The sequence below is a fragment of the Abrus precatorius genome, unplaced genomic scaffold, assembly GCF_003935025.1.
Source record: "Abrus precatorius isolate BTA unplaced genomic scaffold, Abrus_2018 Scaffold10, whole genome shotgun sequence".
Taxonomy (NCBI): Eukaryota; Viridiplantae; Streptophyta; class Magnoliopsida; order Fabales; family Fabaceae; genus Abrus; species Abrus precatorius.
Genome location: NW_020874292.1, coordinates 32972846 through 32998559, shown reverse-complemented (window position 1 = coordinate 32998559; position 25714 = coordinate 32972846). Strand labels below are relative to the sequence as shown.

The 25714-nt window shown below is 29.6% G+C and overlaps 2 protein-coding genes across 2 annotated transcripts; one reads left to right on the top strand and one right to left on the bottom strand.

The window, feature by feature from the left end:
- Positions 1-262: 262 nt before the first annotated feature.
- LOC113853201 lies at positions 263-499 on the bottom strand. Its single transcript, XM_027483701.1, has one exon. The coding sequence runs from the start codon at positions 497-499 to the stop codon at positions 296-298; it is 204 nt and encodes a 67-aa protein (XP_027339502.1). The 3' UTR covers positions 263-295.
- Positions 500-10601: 10102 nt separating this feature from the next.
- Positions 10602-24705, top strand: LOC113871101 (protein TRANSPARENT TESTA 9-like). The gene is made up of 21 exons (XM_027507880.1): positions 10602-10867; positions 11414-11465; positions 11544-11620; positions 11703-11836; positions 11952-12048; positions 12199-12256; positions 12830-12938; positions 13063-13186; positions 13681-13867; positions 14012-14337; positions 14775-14863; positions 14943-15013; positions 16550-16660; positions 18343-18408; positions 19110-19247; positions 20860-20965; positions 21064-21135; positions 21247-21305; positions 21427-21586; positions 23522-23688; positions 23894-24705. Exons 1-21 carry the CDS (start codon positions 10815-10817, stop codon positions 24221-24223), a joined length of 2586 nt encoding a protein of 861 aa, XP_027363681.1. The 5' UTR covers positions 10602-10814; the 3' UTR covers positions 24224-24705.
- Positions 24706-25714: the final 1009 nt, after the last annotated feature.

Sequence of the window (25714 nt, the reverse complement as noted above, 5' to 3'; positions counted from 1 at the left end):
AATTGAATGTCAATATTCCCGATTAAGATTTACAAAGAGAAGAGTAAAAAATAATAATAACAAAAAGGAACAAACACAAATCTAATACCACTTAAACTTAATTTACATTTACATGATGTTTAGCCTTGGTCAAAACACCTCACTCAACAAAAATTAACAAGGGAAGAAGAAAAAGCTTGCGATAGAACAAGAAAGCATGATTTAGATGTATATTTTCTGTCTTGGGCATGTCCAAAATATTGATCTAGCTAGGTACGGAGCTCATATATAAGAGTAAGTAGTAGTGTAATTAATATCAATAATACAATTCTAAACGTCTAGCACATAGAGTACAAAAGAACTTTCTCTTGATCTTGAAGCACATGGGCAAGAAGCAAAGCTTCCACTGGATCTCAACATCCATGGCTTCCACTTTGCCACCACAGTGAGGACATGATCCAGGAGCTTGTTGCCTACCCAGTTCCTTCTCTTCCTCATCACACACGTACATGAACCACATTTTTCTCCTGCGAGTTCTTGATCCTAAACTTCTCTTCTCTTTTCTTCTGCTTAGTTAATTGTAGATTGTGAAAGGGCCGAACTTTGGGTCAAGCGAAGGCCACTCTCCCCTATTTATATAAAGCTGTGGTTGTTGGGTAAACGGAATATTCCCTACGATGATTTCAATGCCTTTTTACTTGCATCTTTTTGTAGTTTTTATTTACAGTTCTGTTATAAATCTAGTACTTATACTTAATTAAAACTGCTTTTTGTTTAAGTATTTATGTAAAAACTATTATTTATGAATTAGTTTATGTCATTGATTAAAATTAAAATTTAATCTTTATATTTTTTACAATTTTTTGCTTCGATTTATATTCTTAATCTTTATTTTGGTTTATTTATAATACAAATTATATATTTTAGTCTCATATATCATTTTTGTTGTAACACTGATATATAGAACTTCAATAAAAGATATATAAGGATCACTTTATAAGAAAATTATACGAAAAAATATGTAAATTTCATTTTGTATAAGAGCTAAAAGTAGTTAAGTATAATAATTTTAATTATAATTTAATCTACATTTATTTTTAATGCTTTTTTTAATGGATTTTACTGTTTGTTGACGAAAGAATGATTGTATAAATTATTTGAATTTTTTATTTTAATTTTTTTTATTCTGTACACAATCTGGATAGTGTAAAGAATAAAAAATAATAATAAAATGAATATTTTTTGGTAAATAGAAAATTATTCTTTTATTTTATGATGAAATATAATTTAAGTGTTATTTATTGTGTCTTCATAAGTATATAATATAAAAATATTAAATATTAAGAATTTCTTAAATTATGAAAAGATTTGTGATCTGATCTTATTAATTTTTGGTTTTTGCAATAATTAGTTATCCATCTCATGATAAATGTGTAAAATAATTAAAAATTTGTAAAGAACATAACGGTATAATAATAAATATTTACTTAAACTTTTAAAGTAATGAATTAAATTATTTTTTAAAAATAATGATATAGTAAAAGGGATGAAGAAAAGAAAGTACACTCTTTAACAGTTCTTTAAATAATTTTTTCAGTGGAACAAAGGTTTTTTCTTAAATTAGTTTAATCTGGAGTAGGGTACGCATAACTTATCACAAGCTTTCCGCAAAGTTAACCAATAAACAGTAGTTAATGGAGCTGGACTCTAATCATAAAGCTCTTAATTATTATTTGTTTTTTAAGTTGAAAATTTTGTTCGTGTGTTAGAAGTTTGCATTTGATAGTTCGTAAAGAAAATTCTTCTAATTATTATTACTTACATGAAGAATAATCTCATAATAATGCTTTAAAGAATATGTACTCAAATCTATGGGTTATTTTAAGTAATCCATACTAATCTTTCTTAATAAAAACATTTCACTGAAAAAATTAGTCTCGTTGTTATAAATGATTAGATTGTTATACAATACCTTGTTTGAAAAATTTTATCATTTCAAATTCCTCACCTGATTTAAAATAGATTTATCTGAAATAATGGTATATAAAAATAAAATAAAAGTTATAAATACTATTTTTTTATATTAAAATACACATTAAAAATTGAACGATAATAATAATATGAATATAATTTGGTAGGACCGTAGGAGACGAGAGACTGCGCGGTCTCTGACTGCATCGGTACTGTCGCATGTGCGGCTGTCGTTGTCTTTAACATTATCTTTTCACTGTTCAAACATTCACCTTTAGATTTGTGGTTAAAACTAATTTAAATATTTATTTTAATTAGTATTTAATAATCTAAATTTAATTATTTTATAGTATACGATAAATGAACAACTTTAATCTCGCAATAAATTTATTTTATGCTTTTATAAATTAGAGAGAGACAGGAGAAAAAGAAAAAGGAAAAATGATACCACTGTGTACAATCAATCAAAGGATTATTTTGTTTTTTCCTTCCAAATCCTGATCCTAGCAATTCAATCGTATTTTAAAATTTAAAATTTGCAATAATAAAAAAATGAAATATAAAATGGGCTGGTAATCGGAGAAGGTGAGACTAAAGGTGACGAACGACTGCTTCTAGCATGTCAACGACAACAGCGTTAGCACTTAGACATCATCATCTCCAACGTATTCATATTTATCACGTTTTTATAGGTTAAAAAAAAAGCCATAGTTGTTTGAGTTTCCTTCAGTCATATTTGTAACGCCGAAAGTTGAAAAAACGATCAACTTGCCCTTTAACATTTCCAATCAAGATCCCACATACAACGAATGAAGGATAATTAATTAATTCTTGATTCATTTGCATGGAAGTTACCTAGCTAAAGACAATTATAAAACTAATTAAAAACTTGCTGTTGATTAATAGATTGTTTACTTAATTAATTTAGAAAAAATATTTACTCAAATTTAAGATTACGTATTAAATTACATGCATGATCGAGGATAGTAAAATTTTATTAAAAAAAAGTATTTATTATATTTTTATAACTTTAATATATATAAAAATGCTTAAACTTAAATGGATAATTTAATATGGCACAAATGGATCGATGAATTTAAAACTGCTTCAAGGGTTGGTAAGTTTTGTGGATAGGAAAGTGAAACATTAATGATGACAAGAGGGAAACTAAATAAAATAATGTATCTAAGATATACATTAACGCCACCCTTTTTTAGAAGAAGTCGTAATTGGCGATATATTGTAGTTATAGACAGGGCAGGCACAGTGTAGTTAGTATATGTTATGCTATGTAACAACCTAAAAGCAGATAAAAAATTGGCCACTTGCATACTTTAAGCAACTTGTTTCGTGGGATGGACTGTGAGAGCTCAAATTGTATTTTTAGCTGTGAAATCCATTGTATTATAAATCAGTTTGTAATCCAGTTCAATTCAATTTATTATTATATATTCAAGTTCAATTACATCGAATCATCAATGTACTAAAGTTCAGCCAGTAATTTATTACCCCTTTTTTATTTGGTTTAAGCTTTTAAAAATTAAAGATTTCAATGTTGATACTAGAAAATAAATTATATATTTTTTTATTTTTAAAATTTATTGTTTTATCTTATAAACATACTACAATAACTTGTTTCCATTGTTTATGTTATATCACACCAATATTATTTCTTTAACGACAATAATTAAGTGAATAAATTTGATAAAAGTTATTTTTTAATATTTTTTATGAATATTGAATGAGATAATATATTTATATTGATCGTACATATCTAAGTTATATTTTTTGTGAATATATAATTTTATAATTAATATTTATTTCTATTTTTAAAAAATGTTAATTTGTTGATAAATATAATGTTACTTTTATAAAATTTTCAAACTTGTTTTATTTAAGGACAACTTTTAATTTAATGGTTAAATTACAAAATTTATTTTTTAAAAAAGTTATTAGATAGAGTAACTTTTTTTTATCAAAATTAATCCTAGAGTAACTTTAGTTGTTTTTTAATATAGTAATTCAATATTATTATATTACATGTATTTTAATAGTTAAAAAGGTATTTTTAAATTATTATAAAATTTTAATTAAATTATTTTTATTTTAAATAGAAATGAGTTCAGATGCTTGTCTTTTAAAAGAAATTAAAAATATTTTTATCATATTTAATTTTTTGTATTTATTATTTATAATTCTTTTTATATTTTACTCTCACTTTAAATATTTTTTATCACTAATTTTATATTTTTATATAATTTTAAAATTGTTCGTTCAAGTACAACCTTAATTCTCATCTTTACAAAAGTGAATACCATCATCACTTATAAAAACTAGTGAAACTTAAAATTTTAAAAAACTGTTCTTCTATAGAGTCAATTATTACTTTAGCATCATTAGTTGCAGTTTGATGACTTTAATTCATTTTGATATATAGTCTACAAGAACCAAAATGTACTTATTTAAAAAAAAAAAAAAACTCATGAAGTCTATTTCTCAAACATCAAATACTTCCACCTCTAAGATGTTTGTGAGGAATATATCATGTCTTTTAGATATGTCTTTACTTCTTTGACATTTATCATACTTCTCAACAAAGTCCATAACATCTCTAAATAAAATAGGCTAAACAAACTCATATTGAAGCAATTTAGTAGCTATTTTCCTCTAAAATGACCATTATAAGTTGAATTATGACAATGTCATAAGATACTTAGTTCTTCTTCTTCATAAATACATCTTCTTAATAGTTTATCCATACTAATTTTGCATAATAAAGCTTTATCCCACACATAAATTTTGTTCTCATGAAAAATAGTTTTATAGTTGTCAACTCAATTTTTTTAGGATGAGATTTGCAGTTTTAAAATTTATCATATTCACAAACCATAGAGTGACAATAATAATGAATAATTATTCATCTAAAACTTCATTATTAACTACAAATTTTGGCATCTTCCATGCCTTCTAATGGCAATATAGAAATATGGATAGTTGCTCCATTGTTTTTTTCTTTCTTGTCCATAATCTCTAGGTCAAAATCTTGAAGAAAAATTTACTTTATCATTTTTGGCTTGAAATCGTATTTAGATAAAAAAATATATTTAAAGTTGAATGATGTGTATATATATTGATTTTGCTTATCTTTTCTTTTTTATAAGCACTAGTTGAGCATGTGTTAACAAAAATTCTTTGTCATTGAAATAATTTTTATCGTACCATCATTTTGTTATTCTTTTTTATACATTCATTGAAGTATTTTTTTGCACTTTTGGTGGTTGAGGTTTTATAACCTTGTCACTCCTTACAGTAATAACTTTGTAATGCTTGCTGGGGTTCACCATTGTGTTAATTTCTTTCTTAACTCAAATTCATATTCTCTCATTAAGATTAATTTCTCCAATTTAGTTACGCCTCAATTTATTGGTTTCCAATTATTTACTCAATAAAAACTCCTAAAATTTCAATTGAACATAAATTTTTCAATCATGAATTTAAATCTAAAATATTTTTTTAGATGGTCAATTCAAATGAATCGATCAAAATAGAAGCAATCATACCAAATGAAAAAAAAAAACAAATTACTCCATTTGAAATTCAAATTAAGATTCATTCACCTCTAATATGAGAATTTTATTTACACATTGTAAATATAATAAAAAAAATAAAAAATTAAATAAAAGAGCAAATATCTTAAAAGTTGATTCCTCAGTGTCCAGAACTTCTACAAAATCATTGGATAGAAAGATAACATACTTATAAACAATATTTTATACTAGAAAGAGACAAAAAAAAATTCAATTACCTCGTTTAAATCGTATTTATATTCTATCTACATGAACGATAAAAATTTTATGACACACTTGAACATACCTTGGATTTAAAATTCTTTTGACATGAGTTATGCAAAATTTGAATGTATACGTGACTTGCATAGGAATAAATTCTTTTTATCCCTTATAATCATATGTCTTTATGTAAAACTTTTGTGTAATTTACACAATATTTGCAACATAAATTTGAAATTTCTAATTTACTTATTACTCTTCTAAAATCTTTGTAAAGCTTTCAACTTTGAATTTATTCATTTTTTGATTTAATCCATGTGACTCTTGCAAATAAAAAATTACAAAAAATCAAGATTAAAAGCTACTTTTATCTCAAATTCACTACAAAGCTAAAAAAATTTAAAAATTAATAATTAACATAAAAGTACCTAAAAAAATAAAAAAAACTCATAAAATACATAAAATAAATATAAGAAACTAACATAAAATATAATAATAAATTAAAATACATCATATTTTGAAAAAAAATCAACTTTTGATTAAATTAAAAGAACCTTATTATCTGAAACTTTAAAAAACTAAAATTAAGTAAAAAAAATATGTTACTTGAACTTCGCCTGTAACTAAATCCCCATTGGTCTCCTGCTCTACCAAGTGTCAAATTTCTCCCTTCCAGTTCATTTGATTCTAATTTCCGTCGTCCTTTTCTATTTCTTTAATAAAAAATCTATTACTGTTTCTTTTTATCAACATTAAAACGTAAGAATAATCCTTTTATTTATATGCAAAATAATCTATTATTTTTAATTTGAATATTAATAACATCTTTAATAACCTCATTTTTAAAATATATTCCTGATTACGCTACATCTAAGCTAAACTAGCTTACGGCTATACCTAAAAAGGAAAAAACTTACTGATAATTTCAACGAACGTTTACTTAGTAGCTGTTTGGCAATTGTCACTGTTTTCTACTAATATAATTGAAATTGATTTACCATACTATTGATCAGTCTTGACTGCTGCCTGTCAGTTGGTCATGACGTTACAGCAAAAAAATATATTTAAAAATATTTTTTAAAAATAAAAATATTTTTTAAAAATTAGAGAAATCATTATTAAAATTTATTTTAAATTTTTTTTAATTTTTTTTAAATAATATAATCTTTAAAACTAAAAATAAATTTAAAAATCATTTACATATAAAAAATGTATTAGTGTCTTATAATGTCCGTTTAAAAATAGTTATTTTAAATTAATTGTGTAAATTCATCATAATTTTAAAAAATATTTATTTAACCTATAAACTATTATTATTATTATTATTTATTTTAAATAAAGACAAATTATTTATTAAAATGTTAATAAATATCTTAAAAAATTATTTTGACTTAACGACTCTGGTTTCTGCTTTTTATGTATTCCTGAGTGCAATAAAGTAATAAAAAAAATAATTTTAAAATTAAAATTATTTTTATAAAATTATAATATTTAAGATACAAGATGACACGATTATACATATACCGTTACCGTACGAGAAATAATACAGATAGTGAAGGAAAATCACACAACTATATTGTAAATTAATAAAAATATTTTATTTGTAAATGAAGTATTTAGATTTTATTTTGGATTATGATTAATGTTGAAAAAAAATTTAAGATAATGTAAGTTATACATAAATTTCGTATAATTTGTTAGATAATCGAAGGCAATGTAAATTACATATCGATATTATAAAAAATTATATAAATAAGTAAAGAAATGTTTAGTTATTCAATTGATCAAAATTAGAAATATGACTTAAAAAATTTAAAATATAAGATTAATTTCATTTTAATAAAAGAAGTAGATATATTTGAATTGATTAAAAAATATACTTATTTAATAAAAATATTAAAAACTTCATTTGATAAATTTATGTTTTATAAAACCTAAAGTAACGTTGGCACACATAAGTTCTAACAATTTATAACGCATAAAGGTAGAGTTGCTACATATTAACTTTATAAATTATTGTGTTAATAAAAAATTTCTATTTAAATTGATTGATTTGGTAAAATAGTAATTATAGGAAATATATTTCGATTAGTTATTAAGATAATTTTTTAATTAATTATAGATAATATGTGATAAATTAATATTTCTTAAAGCTTCAGTAATGTAAGTACACGTAAACTTTATCAATTTGTAACACACGACAATAGAGAAGTTATACGTTAATGTTATAAATTGATGCAATTATTTTTTTATTATTAATGATATACGAGAAAGTACTTGTGTATATAAAATTAAATTACATCAATATTCTACAAATATATAATAAATAAAATAAAAAATAATAATCATAAATTAAAAAAAAAATAATTAACATAATAATTAAAGTCTAAGTAACAAAATAACATGAAAAGATTATAGAAAGAACTTATTATCGCATTAATATGAGTTAAATTTTGTAATTAAAAAATTTACAATAAAATAAAATAAATTGCATTGTATTGCATTTAATCTAATTTTAATAATTTTTATCATTATTTTAATTATTAATACTTAAAATCAATAAATGCAATTAAGAGAAGTTCAATCAAGTTAAATAAATAAAGACGTGAAATCAAATATTTTGTTTAAGATAATAAAAAATAAAATATGAAATAAAAATAATAAAAACTTTCATTTTTTAAACAATAAATAAATAAGTAAAATTATTTAACTAACTAAGTAAAATAAAATAATAAAGAATAAAAATAGACGATATGCAATTAATACATTGGATAAGAATAGGTAAAGGAAAGAAAAGAATTCGTTCATCCAAAAGCAAACAAAACAAAATAAATAATAATAAAAAAATGATTTGATGTGATATAGTTTTCTGCATATGTACAGGTAGCGGCAAATGCGATTGCTCCGTTCTTTCAAATCATACTCCCCTCAAACAAAACGTTATATTATTAAAAAATTTAGTCTTCTGTCGTATTTATTGTTTGTTATGTAACCCTTTCAAAGCTCCTTTTATTATCTCTATACTTGAAGTAAGACAAAGGTAAGAACAAAAATACCTAATAGTTATGCTCCCGTTTTCAATTTCTGAATCATTATTTTCTTTTTTCTGATTACACCCTCTTCCGGTCACCACAGTTTTCTCTTTATAATTTTTTGAAAATTTGTTGTCCCTCTAAAAATCTTTCTTTCCCTCTCTGAAAAAATAGTTGTCATCCTCCTACTTCAAAACTCTTACTTGTTTTTTATATTGGTCCCTTTAGAGTTTTATATGAGGACCAGATTTTTATGTTTTTTCTTAAGTTTTAAAGTTTATTGTAGATGTTGGACTTTAATATGCATATTGCAAAATTTTCGTTTTTAGGAGCTAAATTTCTTTTTTTTTTTTAATTTTCTATTTTTTTGTAAAATATATATTTTTTTTAAAAAAGTTGAAAGCAATTCCCGGGAGACAAAAAATTAGCATTCACACTGCCAGACCAATTATTAAAATTGAAGTTGCTTGTTCAGTTGAGGTTATCATGGTGGTAGGAAGATAATTAACATGCCCTCCTTAATCATAACAAGTAATAATTAACTTGATTATGACATAACAATGGTGCAATTGCCAATGGACGAGTGGCCATAAGGTGTAACCAGCCAGATAAAACGAAAGCTCTGGTAAGCGGTGGAGTATGCAAGAGAATGACAATTGTAGATTTGATATCGCTTTTGAAATGTCATTAATTTATAAAATTGGCCCTTTTATGAGTCGATAAATTTTAAAACTGAGAAACATGTAAAAAGATAGAAAACAAAAAAAATTGAAATGAAACGTAAAAAGCAGATTCAAACTCTGTTACATGCAAAAATTACAATTTTATCTTTCACCCAAATCTTACCCTTCTTTTGAAAAAAAATCTTCTAAAATTTATAATTATGTATAAAAATAAAATAGTAAGTTAATCAGTCAATCATTCTAATCGTGATTTATTATTGTATATTACAATTTAATATATTAGGAATGATTAAATCTCTTAATTTATTATCATTTAAAAAATAACATGTCAGTAATTATTGTAAATTAATTATGCATCTTTTAAATTTAAATAAATTAGTCACTAATAAAATATTATATGAGAGATGAAAGGAGTTAATTTTAGTCAAACAATTATACATGATCATAATTATTTTAATTATGTATTTATGATCTTAACTGTCTTTTTTAACTATACGATATTTTTTTCTCATACTCACATCTCTTATCTGATAGACTTTCAATACTATGTATCTCACTTATAATTTAAATATATATTTTTTACTGTATTTATTAAATTATAATCTTGACATTTATCTAAATAAAAAAATACGTGTCATTGAAATGTTTGTGAGTTAGTTTATGTTTAAATTCGTGTTGAATTTTCACTTAATCATGTTCATTTTATTGAAACACGATTTTATAGAAAAATTGATTTTTAATTACTCCAAAACAAAATCAATTTTGCCTTCAAATTATGTTTGAGCCAAGATGATAAATTGTACATTTTATATTAATTTTTATCACAGATTTATTTTTAAGTGATAAATTTATAAACATAAACTAAATTAATTTAATTTTTTAAAATAAAATATAAATTTTATAAACTCAAAGTAATTAAAACTTAAGTTTATAAACTCAATTCACACTTACATTTAATAGGACAAATTTTATGTTTTCTGTGCTTGAATTAATCAAACCGGCCCATTTAGAAGATAATAATAGACACAATGGGCCGAGAGAGAGAGTTTACAGAAAACCCGGTCCACATAACGTGAAAAATCGGGTCGAAGGCAGATCCGGGTAGGCAAGTGGCGAGTTCCTCCTTCCTGTTAATCGTGTGACAAATTGCATCACTTTTCAAGTTTCCTTCAAATTCTTCTTCTAAATGCTTCGTTAATCAAAGGCCAAGTGTTCCTGCTTCTTTCTCTCATCACCGTCTTTCGAAAACCCTACTCTCTCTCTGTCTCTCTCCAGAAGCTGCTCGCAAGGATCGAGCAGTTTCGAATTCCATTCAGGATGAATTTCAGAAAGCTCAATTTGGCGCCTTGATTCTCACAACCATGTGGTTTTCCTTCTGGAGATCCAGAGATCGTTTTTCCTTGGATCAACTCAGGTTTGCGTTTCAAATCTGTCAATTGCGTGTTCTCAATTCTCGTAAATGCCACATTATTGAACGGAAAATTAGAAACAAAAATATGAATTTCGCTTTCCGGCGATCAATGATTCGATTATGTCTCTCTCTCTCTCCATGTTGCCAGTTGCCAATCATGTTTCCTGTGGTAAAATATGTATAACAAAGAGAAAGATTAGTCCTCTCTCTTAGTGCATGTTTGGTTCAGCTTATTTTAGAGAAATAATTGCTATTTTTTTTCCCGCTTTAGGAGAGAGCTTTTAAGAAATAGGCAATTACTTTTGGGAAGTTAATCTTTCCCAAACATGTTCTTAATAGGCAGTATTTCTTATTTAGCTGTCAGCATTTTATCAAAGAGACTGGGAGAGGAGACAGAGGACTAGAGTCTTTCTCCCCAATTGTGATTTCTTGAATGTTGACTTGAACTTCCTTTTGTAGGTATATGCTTAATGATAATATAGCAAATGTTTACTGATTATTTATTTTGTTTATTCATTAAGTGTTGTCCTGCTGCCTTATGGTACTTAGGTACTTAACCGATCAATTGACAAAAGTTCAAATAGTTAACGAGGTTAATAAGGTAACACTAAGCTTAGAGTTTTCTTTGACTTGATTTTCATGGTTCCCTTAATTTTCTAAATTGTGTAATGTATGGAAGGATTTTGTTATTGAGGCATTGAGATCAATTGCGGAGTTGATAACGTATGGTGACCAACATGACCCGAGCTTTTTTGAGTGAGATTTCCTTGTTCTTATGTTCCTTTGTAAAATTGGTTTAGTGCTGGCATGGCAATTTATACATCCTGGCTTGTGGCAGATTCTTCATGGAAAAGCAAGTTGTGGGAGAGTTTGTACGTATTCTTAAACTTAGCAGAACTGTTAGCATTCCACTTCAGTTGCTACAAACAGTGAGCATTATGATCCAGAACCTAAGAAATGAACATGCTATATGTAAGTTGATTGTCAAATGAAGTGCCCTATTCTGCAGTTACATCAGTTTCTTAACTACAATTAACAATATTGATAGCTTGATAATTGTCTCTACTCTCTATTGTAACTTTTGCAGACTATATGTTTAGTAATGAACATATGAACTACCTAATTACATATTCATTCGATTTTCGCAATGAGGAGCTATTGTCATACTACATATCCTTTTTAAGGTTCGTTTTAACGCTTCCTACTGATAAATGGCAGCTTGTGATTACATTTATGAAATCTGTTTTCTGTGGTTGTATAGTTTTTGTTGATCCCCCCCCTTTGTAGAATTTTTCTAACTAGTTCTTTGGTTAAATGTCTTCTGGTCATTGAAGAGCAATAAGTGGAAAATTGAACAAAAGTACAATTTCTCTGCTTGTGAAGACTCACAATGTAAGTTCTCTGCTCTCCGAGTCCTCTTATTCAGATAGATTCAGATTTTTACCTTAAGGGAGACCTGTAACATGGTCTTCATAAATCTTGGGTAGTTGCTCTCATGTTTATGACTTTAAAATGGAAAAGGAGAGGAGACAAAGTTTTGGTTTGATTTTCTAGCTCTTGCCTATAAAAGATGGATAATGTAGATTTAAGTGTATGACAGTATGGCAGATTTTTTTTTTGAAATATTTTATCAAACAAAGAAATGAAAGGAAGTATCAAAAGTTAACAGTTTAAATACGTCAAAACTCCATTTTCTGCAATTGAGGCTGATATCTAGGTGAATGAATGGTTTGGAGCTAGAAGCTTGTTGAGCAATCGGTAGTCCTATAAGCTGTAACAGTTCAATCTTGTGAGATTATTAATTTTATGGATATATTCATAGTAGGCAATCTGTTTTTACTCACTCTTTCAAGCATAGTTGAATTTTTTTAAAAAAATATTTTGCCTAGGAATTAGATATCAGAAAAATCTGCCTTTGTTTTTGAGATGTCCAAGTATTTTTATTGTACTTTTCTATGCATTTAGGATGAAGTAGTTTCATTTCCGTTGTATGTTGAGGCAATACGCTTTGCCTTTCATGAGGAGAACATGGTTCGCACAGCTGTACGCACTGTGACCCTTAATGTATATCATGGTAAGATTTACTGTTTTACATAGCCTTTTTTCTACTTCCTCCCTCCCCATCCCCAATTTCTTTCCTGAATTGAGTTATGATGAGAAAAATTTAATTTCCTGACAATTGTCTGTACAATTTTCAGTTGGGGACGAATATGTTAATAGATATATAGCCAGCGCACCTCGCACCGATTACTTCTCAAACCTGGTTTCCTTTTTCAGGAAGCAGTGTATGGATTTAAATAGATTGGTCTCTGAGACATTGAAGTAAGACATCATTGTTTCTTTTGTCTTTGGCATATTAATTTCAGATTTTCTTGTTTTATGAAAGAGAAATTATGTTTACCGAGATAAATTGATGAGACTTTTAGGCCTATTATTTCAAGGAAGGAAGAAGTGTTAACGGGTCAACAGGTTAACTGCATGGGGAAGGAGTTAAGAGTATACTCTAGGAGAGAAAAAAGGGGAACATGTGGTGAAGGAGCGAAGGACTTGGAAGTTAGTTGTGCTGAATGGGCAAGGTGCTGGAGGCCCATGATGGGGTTTGGAAAAGGAGAATTTGGTTGGGGGGGGAGAAGTGTGGTAGGAAGAAAGTTCCTGAGTAATTCAGCCTCTCTGGCTTGGACAGTTTCCTTGAGTTCTTTTTCTTTAGTATAATTGATCCTTGTATATCTCATTCTACCCTATAGTGAGATTTAACACCGATCATTTTAAGTGATTGTTTACCGGTCTTTATTTCTTTTGATTGTTGTCTTTATCAGAAATCCAGGCCAAGATTCTACCTCTGCAATTATTGCTGCTGTAGATGAAATTGAGGATAACCTGTATTACTTTAGTGATGTTATCTCTGCTGGAATTCCTGATGTTGGGAGGCTAATAACGGACAGCATTCTGATGGTTCTGGTTTTTCCAATACTTCTGCCTTCCCTGAGGATAGTGGATGTTAATGTATGAAACTTCACTTTATGGCTTTCTATCATTCTATGTTCACTTTGATCAACATTTGCATCTGTTCAAGGATTTCTTGGACCAGATTTTTATTTAATATTTTACAGCGTGTTCTTATTAATGTTTAGTAGCATTTTAATCCAGGACATGCAAAGTGGTGTTGTCACTTCTCTCTACTTACTTTGTTGCATCTTAAGGATAGTCAAGATCAAAGATTTGGCAAATACCATAGTCGCTGCTCTTTTTTGTCCCTTAGAGGCCTTTACAAAATATTCTAGGGGTATAGTCAATGGTTATGTATCTGATCGTGGTTTTACATCCAAAAGAGAAGATCCAGATGATGGTAATCTAGCCAAGTCCAATGCAGAATGCTTGACGGTGAATGTGCCACACTCTTCTAGTTTTTCAGGTTTTCACCCAGAAAGCAGTACCTTAGAAGATAGTTGTAGCAATTCAAATTTGGCTTTAAGGTAAAGGCTGCTATTTTTACCTGGATTTTTCTTTATATATTAGGGGCTGTTTGGTTTAAAAAATTGTTTGTTTTTATTTTGTTTTCCCTTTAATTACAAAAATGACAATTTTTTTTCATTTTGTTTCTTGTTTTCAAAGATTTATGTGGGAAACAGTGAAAACAAAATAGGAAACAAAATGAAAACAGGGTGACGATTTTGTAATTAAAAGTGGAAATAGAAAACTAAAACAAAAAAACATTTTTTAAAACTAAATGGCCCCTTAGTAAACTTGTAATGCCAGCTGAAATTATTCGTCCTATAATTTTTACCCAGGTATTGAAGTGAAAATATGCAATTTCTATCCTATAAAATTAAGAGTAATATTCTAGTTCTTGGATTTTGCTAACGTAATTCTGGTGATTTTTTGGTCATCATGACTACTCTAATCGATGTAGGGAGGTTTTGCTTGCTTATGTTACTAAAGGGGATGATGTACAAGTTTTGGGTTCTCTGAGTGTGCTTGCCACTCTGCTGCAAACGAAAGGTTGTGGCTGTGCCAGTGAATATCTGCTTCCTTTACCGTTCCTCTCATTTTTGTTTTCTTAATATATCTTGTTCTGTAGAACTTGATGAATCAATGCTGGATGGGCTTGGAATTCTTCCACAACGCAAACAGCACAAGAAACAGTTATTGGTATGTGGCATCATCCATTTTGACCTTATTACTACTAATACTAATACAGCAACAACAATAATAACCCAGCCTTTTCCTACTACATTCTTGGTATTGTATTTCTCTACCTCCAGTGATTAGGCTAAACTTACTGCTGCTACTACTATTATTATTATTTCTTTTCCTTAGGACTTTATCCTGATTAGCATTTTCCTTAGCATCATTGCTTTATGAGTACTGTTGAATGTATCTTCAAGTTCCATTATCACAGAATCTGTAAATACAGCAACAACAATAATAACCCAGCCTTTTCCTACTACATTCTTGGTATTGTATTTCTCTACCTCTAGTGATTAGGCTACGCTTCATATGATCTACCCCCTAATTGTGGATTCTAAATTCTTCTCAACATATGCTTGAATCACCCACGGTCAAATTCTACCTTTTCTCTCCTCAAGGTGCTACCCCAACTTTCTCTCTAATACATTCATTCGTCATTCTATCTTCTCTAGTATATCCACTCATCTAATGCAACATTTCTATCTATGCTACATTGACATTATTCTATTGTTGACTTTTTACTACCCAACATTCTGAGTTATACAACATCTTAGGTATTATAGTTGTGTGGTAAATTCTCCCTTAAGCTTGGGTGGTACTTTTTTGTCTCAAATAACACTCAAAACATGTGTCCATTTTATCCACCTTATGGTTTATGTCTCCATCTGGTTTCCCTTGTTTTGTATGATGGACTGAAGATACTTAAACCATGTGATATGATATGGTCTGAAAGTTTCACCCCAAAATGTTAGGATTAATAGGCCTCGTGCTGACCTTACATTTTACTTCTACTTAAATGAAATCCATGTGCTTCCAAAGCATGTCTCTTCATCACTAAACTGTCATTTATTTCGTCTCTTGACTCTTCATCTAGAACTATATTGTCTGTGAAGAAGAGATGTCAAGAATTTCTGTTAATAGTCACATTTTATATTATTCTATAATGTGATATTCTATAAATGAAGTTGAGGGAGCTGGCCAAGACTCCATTCAAGGCTTCGCATGCAAAGATAGAAAGTTGTTTTGTGGATAGCACAAGGAAAAGGGGAATGTTTGTTGATGGCAGGAATTGCAAATTTGATGGCAGGAATTGCAAATTTGAAATACTTGTAGAAATCTATCCCCGTGTGTTTAGAAGTTTTATGAATTAAGTTTTGGCAAGGAACTTTTGTTCTGAGGAATTAAGTTAGGACGTGTGAAAACCTGATCTATATAATAATGTCTTGAATAATTATGATAGGAAAGTAGTCTATTCTCTTTGGTTGCTGGAAGAAACAATGATTAAGTTAGTGGAGGACAGGTTTACGTAGGAAGGTTATTGCTGGATGGTTTATTAATTATTTTCCCATTGGTTTTGAAATAGGGCTCATTTCAGTAGGAGGAGGGGGAAATATCTCATAGTTGTAATCTAGTGAAGTGAATTGGTACTTCTTTCTACTATTGATGAATTCAATATATTTTTATGTGTTATTTGATTGGCATTGCATATATCTGCAGCAAGCATTGGTTGGTGAGGCTTCAGGGGAAGAGCGACTTTTTTCTTCTGAAAATAGCTTGATGAGGGATGGCATTGGTTGTGAGCTCGAGGTCTATCTTGAAAAGATCAAGGTTTGCAGTTCTCTCTGTTTTTCAGTGTTAGTGGCTGCCCTTTTTGCTACCTTTGTTATAAATTTCATTTTTGCTTCTTGAAACCAAGCTTGGTTCTCTACTTTTTTATTTTGTTCATTAGTTTTATTAGCTGATTCTGTGATTAGATTTAATATCTGATCGTTTCTAGTTTCCACTCTTGGTTTATTCATAGTGAGCCTAATTATGGATATTTGCATTTCTAGTTCTCTAAGGCAGGAATGTCCATAGCACACAGGTAATTAACACTGGTTGAATACTGGAATTTTTCGAACTAAGTGTCCATTCCAGTTTTAGTTATGCACTTGATGAAGAGGAATTGTCATAGACGTGTTGCTTAGCAGGTTCTTTTATCCAAAATATATTAATACTTTCTCTTATTAATTTTGCCTCATGGGACCATAATTAATTTGGTTATAGAGTGAGTTGGGGATGCCTGGTCATGACCTTCATAATGTAGGGTTGCATGCTTGTCCCTTAAGGATCCCACTGTTCCATCTTACTAGTGTAATTTAAAACGGTTTAGAATATTTCTGCGTACCATGTTTTGAAAAATGGACAGGGTGGTTGGGCTGGGTTTACTTTGAACTAGTCCTCCTGCTGGTCTGACCTTGCTTGTGTGACTGGATTGTCATGAACTGATAACAAACTGGCCAAATCTCATGGATTAGTTCATCTTTTATTCCCCAATTTCAAAAAATGTAAGTATCCAGGATTTGAACCAGGGATCCTTTAGAGGGAAAACAGGTTGCCATGTTCCATTATGTAAGGGTATTTATATTTCTACAATGTAAATAGTTTTAGGTACTAACATAATATATTTGATATATTCTGAGTTTCTTTTCCAATGTACTGAATCTTATGTTACATGGTTACTGTGTAGTATCTGTTTAAAATTTATCTGAGGTTAATTTGTCCTTAACTGACTGAATTGTTTTTCTCAGGGTTTTGTTGTTTTTCTATTTCCACAATTGGTTGCATAATGATCTTGGTTTTGGTTATTAGCAATTGTAGTTACATTTTATCATTCAGTTTATTTCTCATCAAATTGCTGGGAATTACGTTGCTTAGGTACTGAGATGAGCATCCAATATGATAAGATACTTCAATATAACTATTCTTTTTTTAAATTAAATTATTGGGACAGAAATATATATATTAAATAAAATATGTATATTTATATCTGTAAATAAAATAAAATATATCTGCATGTGATTATACTATCATAGACCAAGTTTAAAGTTATCCCTCTCCCAAGGATATTAATAACTTCGAGGCTGGGAAGTGCTCTGGGGATGGTGGATATCCAAAAATAGAAGGATACGCCTATAAACACAAATTCAGGTGTATTACAATAAGTATTTGTTTTGGATATGGATATGTCACCACCATCATTTTTTGAGTATCTATGTATCATAGGTTGGATATAAATATACCTACTAAATTTTATTTGAAATTTTGAATCTAGTATTGATAAATTCTAATAGATTTTATCCAATATTCAATTAAATATTCAATTTGGTTTGATTTGATTCATTTATTTTTGTGATGTATTTGTGAAGCAAGCTATATGTTCAGTTGTTGCATTTTTCATCCCTACTAATATTGAGAAGCTACTTTGCTTGATATTGGCTTCCTTAGTTTTTGTTTACCATGTTTTACAGGACCAGTATGGATTATCTTTTCTGTCTTCTGATGTTGTAACAAGCCCTCGTGTTCCTAGATTTCAGGTACATGTGTATATTTCATGAAGTCATGTTTTCATACCCTTTTTGTAATATTTTCATCTATACATGTGGAGGTCCTTGACTTCTTATTGGCTGACATATCTTCTCATTTAAGAGAATGGAGTTGAAGCATCAACATATTTGACTGCTCGCTAAAGGTCATATTTTTATTGATTTCACTCAATGATGCCATTTTTACTGAAAATTGAATTTGAAGAGGAATAACATTGGAGAGAAAGGAGGGAAAATCCAACTGGGGAAGGATAATATATATTCTTAAAAACATAAGAAACTAAATACAACAAGGAGCATGAGAGAAACTCAAGAATGCAGCAAAGCAAGGATGCCCAGTCTCTCTGCATATAAGAAATAGCAACTTGAAACAGCCATTGGCCAGAGATCATAGAGATGGCTTAAACAGCATCCTACCTTGGAGACTGTAGCAAGTTTAAGGAAATGAAACACTTCTCAAGGATGTGTTTATTGATATTAGACATGTAATATTGAATACTTTGCTCAAACATACAATGATTAGATGTAATATTGTTAACAATGCTTTTATCTGTTTGTGTATTTTTTCTTGCTGTTCTACTATACCTATGAATTTCAAAGTTGGTCTCCTTTCCCCCTTCTGCAATAGCAAGTTCTATCACATTATGTTATGTTTAGTAATTTAATTTATATATATGGGATGCATTTTTCAGGTGCTCGATGCATTAGTGAGCCTGTTTTGCCGTTCTAATATATCTGCAGAGACACTGTGGGGTGGTGGTTGGCTTTTACGCCAGTTGCTTCCTTATAGCGAGGCAGAATTCAACAGCCATCACCTGGAATTGCTGAAAGTAAGAAGATTTGAGGCCTTACAGCAACACTCACACAATTTGTTTAGTGTTCTTCCAGATATATAACTTTCAAAGACTTGATTATTCTTATGCATACATAAAAATCTTGCTTTTAGGAACTTGGTAGGACAGGATAGACACAAATAAAAGAAGATAATCTTCTATTGCCTTATAACTTATTCTTGGAACAATGGGTTTCTAGAGAAGATGAAACACATTACAGAGAGACATTATTCAGGACATAGAGAACTTGATCAACTCCCAGAACTGCCTTTCTCTCCTAAATTCTTCCTGTTTATAGTGGCTGTGACTGCCTATCTTTTTCATGAAGCATCACCCAATTGTGGGCTCCCTTGAATTGGGCTCTGTTCTATTTATTCAATCATACACTTTCTTAGTTGGAGCTCTAACGCTTCCATGCATGATTTAACTATAATATTTATCATTTGTCTTCAAAATTTTGGTTCCGCAGTAAGAAGTCTGTGGGTACATCCTTAGAAATGGTGACCCTTTCTTGAGATTTACAAAGCAATAGTAAGAGCTTTGATTGTATGATTATATTCAGATAATTTGGTTTTTTTATTGTTGTAGACCTTGTTGATGAAGTTACTGCATATCTCCTGAAAAATTGTTATTGTTTACTGTTGAAGTCTCACATTGGCTCCAAATACAAATAAAAACTTATATAGGCTAAAGCAATCCTCACGTTAACCTAGTTTTTGGGATTTAATTAGGCATTAGTTTAAATTTAAAAGTAGTAGAGCCTATCATAGACCCAATATTGAGCTACCCTTGACCAATAAGCAAAATCAGGCCTCATGGATTTTTCTAGTGCAATTAACCAGGCTCCTGAATTTCCCAACACAATCTAGCTGGCTTTGCAACTTTTCCAGTTCAATCTACGTGACCTTGGACCATTGTAATATTTTAAAATAAAATTCAGTTCTACAATTTTCACACTCTATGTATCCAATCTTGAGCATGGATTGTGTGTTCAAGTCACACATCGACTACTAATATGGTTGAATAAGAGTTCATAAATATTAAAACAATTTTTCACCTCACTAGTTAGCATTTGGGTTCTAGTTAACCCTTTGTCCAAAATCTAAGACTTACTATCATGGAGATTAAATTCTACTTTCTCCTAATATCATTTCCATTGATCTTTCATGTATTTTGGAGTAGTTTGAGAGAAGAAGATATTGATACAAATTTCACAAAGCTTACATGCCTTTCAAATATTGTCATCCTGGATAAAATTTTTTAATCCTAGTTTTGGGATGGAATGGGGGTTATTTCTAACATCTAAAAGGTTCTAGTTTAAAGTTGTGGATGATGGTTCTTTGGTTTGCAAACATAGTCAGTGGGTGACTTGGTGTTGATGGTTTGTAAAATGATTGCTTGCAACTAGAAATGTGGCATGGCATATGAATTGAAAATTTGAAATGATTAATAGTCATTATACATCCAAAATATGGGTATACACATGAATTTAGCATGTTTTCATTTAGTTATTGACTTATTGTCAATACATTCAATTCAATATGAGTCTCATATCTGTGCTATTTGTATCTCTTAATTACTGTTGCATTTATTTTCCTCTCAAATACAGACTTCATACAAGAATTCTGCTTCTGCTCTTGTAAAGGAGGTTAGAGGTTTCTGGCCTGATCTTCTTATTACTGTTCTTTGTAATGAGTGGAGAAAGTGCAAAAGAGGTGAATTTATTATGCATCTTGTTGTGCTTAATGGATTTTTATGTTAAGTGGTTTACTTTTGTGCTTTAAGCCTTCAACTAAATAATTTTCTACTGTAGCAATGGAGTCATCTTCCCCTCCAAAAGAACCAAAGTGCATATTTTTTCCATCTCAGGTCTACTTTTCCGAAGGTAAGCTTTTACCTTGTAGCTGTTCCAAGTTCCAACATTCAATTTTTACTTTGGCTGGTCGATATGAAGAGTACTTTAATATGGCCTTTAATTGATGTTTTGTTGGTACAGAAGATATAGCCGAGGGATCATCATTTGCTGCTGGGGAAAGAGTGCACGAGTTGGTGATGGTCTGCAATTATTCTTTGTCTTGTTATTTCTTAAAAAATGCAATATAGCATGTTTTGCTGACACTGTTGGGCTTTTCTCAATTTTGTTTTTAAATGGATTTTGCACCCGATCTTTCTGTAGGTATTTGTTCTGCTGCATCAACTTCAAATATTCACTTTAGGTAGAGCTTTGCCTGAGCAACCTCTTATTTATCCACCTGGTAATCTCCCGGCAAATTCTCGTGCCCAGACTTCTGGACTTGATGTGTCAGGCCCAAAACTTGGCACTGAAGTCAGCCTTGGTAAATGTTCTTAATAGCTATTTTATGTATTACTAGACTGATTTTACATAAAGGAAGAAAGAAGAGAATCAGGAGAGAGAACCCGGGGGGGGGTTTAAATAGACTAGCAATTTTAATTGCATAACATAGCACGAGATCATCACTAATAGTAATAAAGACATGACAACCAAATATGCCAAATTTTAGATAGGTATTTATAGTTTTTGCGTTCTATCATTAGAACACCTAGCACTGATAGACACCACATTTCATATGCGTCAAAACATACAAATATCATATATTTCTGTAATCCTAATACTCATAACCTATGGACCATACCCCATTCTTCCTACTGCAAACTCTGTATTCCATCTCCCTTTTTCATTTGAGAGTCAAGGAGGAAATAATTACGTTTGTCTAATTTGTTTCCATAATACTGTGCTTAGCTGTTGAAGAGTAATGGGCTATGCTGTGACTTTAAGAAATGATATGTTGAAGAGCTGTTTCTCATGTATACTGGAATTGTTTTTGGCTTTATGAGGCCAAAATTGTAAAATGCGTTGTAAACATGGTATGTCTTGAACCCAGATTAAAAGAGAGAAACTAGTGCTTAGTTTAAATTCGAAGGAATGTTAGCAATTTTCTAAAGTTCTAAACAGTAATTTATTATGAAAATTGTAGTTTTATTTTTGTCTCTAGATGGTACATTTTCCAGAGAATACCCTCAATTTGATTCTCTAAAATTACACTTGTCACCACATTTGTTGATGGGACTCGTCCAACAACCCACCTGTTGGAAGGTATATTCCAGGAAGGGGCATAGGATTTAGAACTTTGCCATGTGGCAGTTATGTAGGATGGTTGTGTCAAATTGAAATTTTTTCAGCCCTCCTGCAGTATGTACTCCTTTCCTTTATATAGCAACCCCACCTATATGTGGTTAGTTTTTCACTAATTAAAATTTTTAAAAATTAAATAGGAATTTATCAAATAAGGAAATGGAACTGCATAGGAGTATTGACTGCAGAAGTACTAAAAATTTAATCTTGTCCTTAATGAAGGAGGACAGTTACATGGCAATTATGTGTTCCTAGAATATTATGTAAGTAGGTGTTAGGAGGTACGTATTCAGTTTTTTTTATAAGAAAATTATTAGGTAATTTCTATGGTGCCTTGAAGATTAAAAGAGTATTTTATGTCCTTATGTTGAATAATCGTAACTGTTAATATTATATTAAATATGTCTAATAGATAGTGGGAGTTAGTGATTTATCTTAAAAAGACATAAATGTCCTTCAATTTTTAAAATATTAGAACAATCATAATTGTCGATTCAAGAAGGATATAGAATACTCTTAAGTTTATGAACACCGTAGCAAGCTCTAAATTATTAATGTGAAGTACAAGGGATAGTTCAACTCATAAATAACAGCAGTCCTTATTACATATAGACCAATTAAATCAGTCAGTTAATGTTTATATTTGGTAGTTTGGTCATGTGGTTCTTTCTCTGTAGGAGTTTCTCAACTCTGGGAGGTCTTCTTGCTGTACTGTCAGTAAAATAATGTTTAATTATAATAGACACCAGTTTCAGTTGGTAATGCATCATTAGTCCTTCAAAGATTCTTTTTATCACTCTCTACTTTAGTTCTCCATAAGGATAAATATAGTTATATCTTTTGATGGGTTAATTCAATGACAATTTTTAGAAGAATGTTTTAGATCTTTATAGAGACTAATATGATAAGCAACATTTTTAGAGAATCAATATGGTAACCCGTCACTTTGGAGGATTAAATTGAGGGTGTTTCATTTGTTATTATTTTATTGTATGTGGATACGTTCCTTTATTTTTGGTTGTACATCTTATGTAATTCCTTAAAAGAAACTTGCATAATAGTGTTGTAAGTTGGCAATCAACTAGTTTGGTAAATTGGTCTTATTTTGCATGTGCAGTTAATGCTATACCTTGTAGAATTGCTTTCGAGAGGGGCAAAGAGCGACATTTTTGTTTTCTAGCAATCTCTATAGGAACATCTGGCTGGCTTGTGCTTGCTGAAGAGCTGCCGCTGAAGAAGCCATATGGAGTTGTTCGGGTGGCTGCACCTTTGGCTGGGTGCAATGTATGTATAGTTGTCTGCTACCTTTGCATCATTATCTTGAATCATGTTGTATGCTTAGGTGACAATCATTTTACAATTTTATGTATTTGGCTTAGTTAGATATGATAATCGAATGGTGAATAGAAAAAGAAAATTTTACAATTTTTTTACTTTGACTACTCATTATATGATAATTTTACAATCATTTTTTATCCTCATTCTTTAGCCCAGGATTGATGAGAAACATTCAAGATGGCTGCACCTGCGGATCCGACCATCCTCCTTACCTATTCTGGATCCTGCCAAATTCAATGCCATTGGGAAATTAAAGACCAGAGCTTTTGTGGATGGAAGGTGGACGTTGGCATTCAGGGATGAAGAGTCTTGCAAATCTGCTTTGTCTATGGTTCTTGAAGAGATTATTTTTCTGAGTGACGAGGTTCACAGAAGACTAAAACCTTTGCTCAACCTCGAAACTGCAATGGATTTATCAGGTCCGTCTGTATGTGATCCAGAGGATTCCTCTTTACATACAACGCCTCTCAATTCGATGTAAGGTCTTTGACTTTATCTATAATAATAGGTGTTTTCTACTCGAGGGGTGGGAAATTATTAAGTCCGTCACCCTTTTGTATATGCTCCAAAATTACATACCAAATTTGTACATTACCAACTGTGGTTTAGTGCCATTCTTTTTGTATACTAGCCTTTTCTTTTCCTGATTTGTAAGTTTATATTCACTCTTCTCATTCTTTAGGAGCTCTAACCTAGGCCCCATATTTTTCTTTTGTATTACATTATTTCTAAGCTCTGTAGCCAATGTAAATTTGAGGGAACCCCATAAGGAAAGCTTTTTTTCTTTCCTGTCCAGACAAGTGTCTATTTGTTTATTTTTTTACGTGTTACTGCTAATTATGTGGATTGTAGAGTAATGCTAGATTCGTTAATAACACGATTTGATGTGATTTAACTAGTCACCGGTTCATATCGTATGTATGACAAATTGTTGATTAATTTGCATCATATAAGACATGGATGAATGAGCAATTCCATTTTACCGATATGAATAACGATTTAGTTATTCATTATTTTATCTTTTTTTTTAATATATATATACTTTCTTTTGTGATTTCTTATTAAAGAATTAGAAAATCATATACATTTAAATTGTTAAAAAAAAAGAAACTAAAAGAACATTACCAAATACATCCCGTTTGATTATTCTGATGTATTTTATTCTTCCAAGGTTCACATTATCTCTCATTTTATACATAATATTTGTCTGTTCCATTACTTTGTTTTTACCTTTTTTTAAAATAAAGGCTCCACACATTCTGTTATGACCTACGATTTTATATGGTGAAACTTATTTTTAAGTTGTTTTCATCGTTTTTTTTTTGTCAAATTCATGACATTGAGCATTATACTTTATTTATACGATGTATATTAATATCCGTCACAATTTTATAAATCGATAGTATTCATTATACCAAAATAAAAAATTTGACTAGTGGTAAGAACCTTATTTGTGTGTTAATGTTGATTAGGTTTTGCTCAATTAAAAAACACAAATACTGCATAACAACTATGCAGTTTTCACTTTTCATCACCTGACTGTAGTTGGTCTTACCTTGTTTTCTACACACATCTTACAAAACATTTTTGTACAACTAGAGTGGGCAATAGAAAACTTTCTCAAAATAAAATAATAATGATAATAATCTATTATATAATACCAAAGTGTCAAACTGCAAATTTTTATATTAACACATCAATCGTTCTTTGAGTAGTTATATGGAAAATTGATCAAAATTACATTAAAACTATCTTTGACATCAAATCTACTCAAATATGAATTCCACTCAAATGATGTGTTAATATTAAAATTTATAATTTGACAACTTACTAATAATCTATCAACACATGCGTTTGAAATTGAAAAGCTATTTTTGTAGCGTTAACGTATGCTAAAAACTGTCAAAAGAAACACGCATATAGTATTAAAATAAATTCACGTTTGAGTGAATTTGATGTTAATTCAAAAACA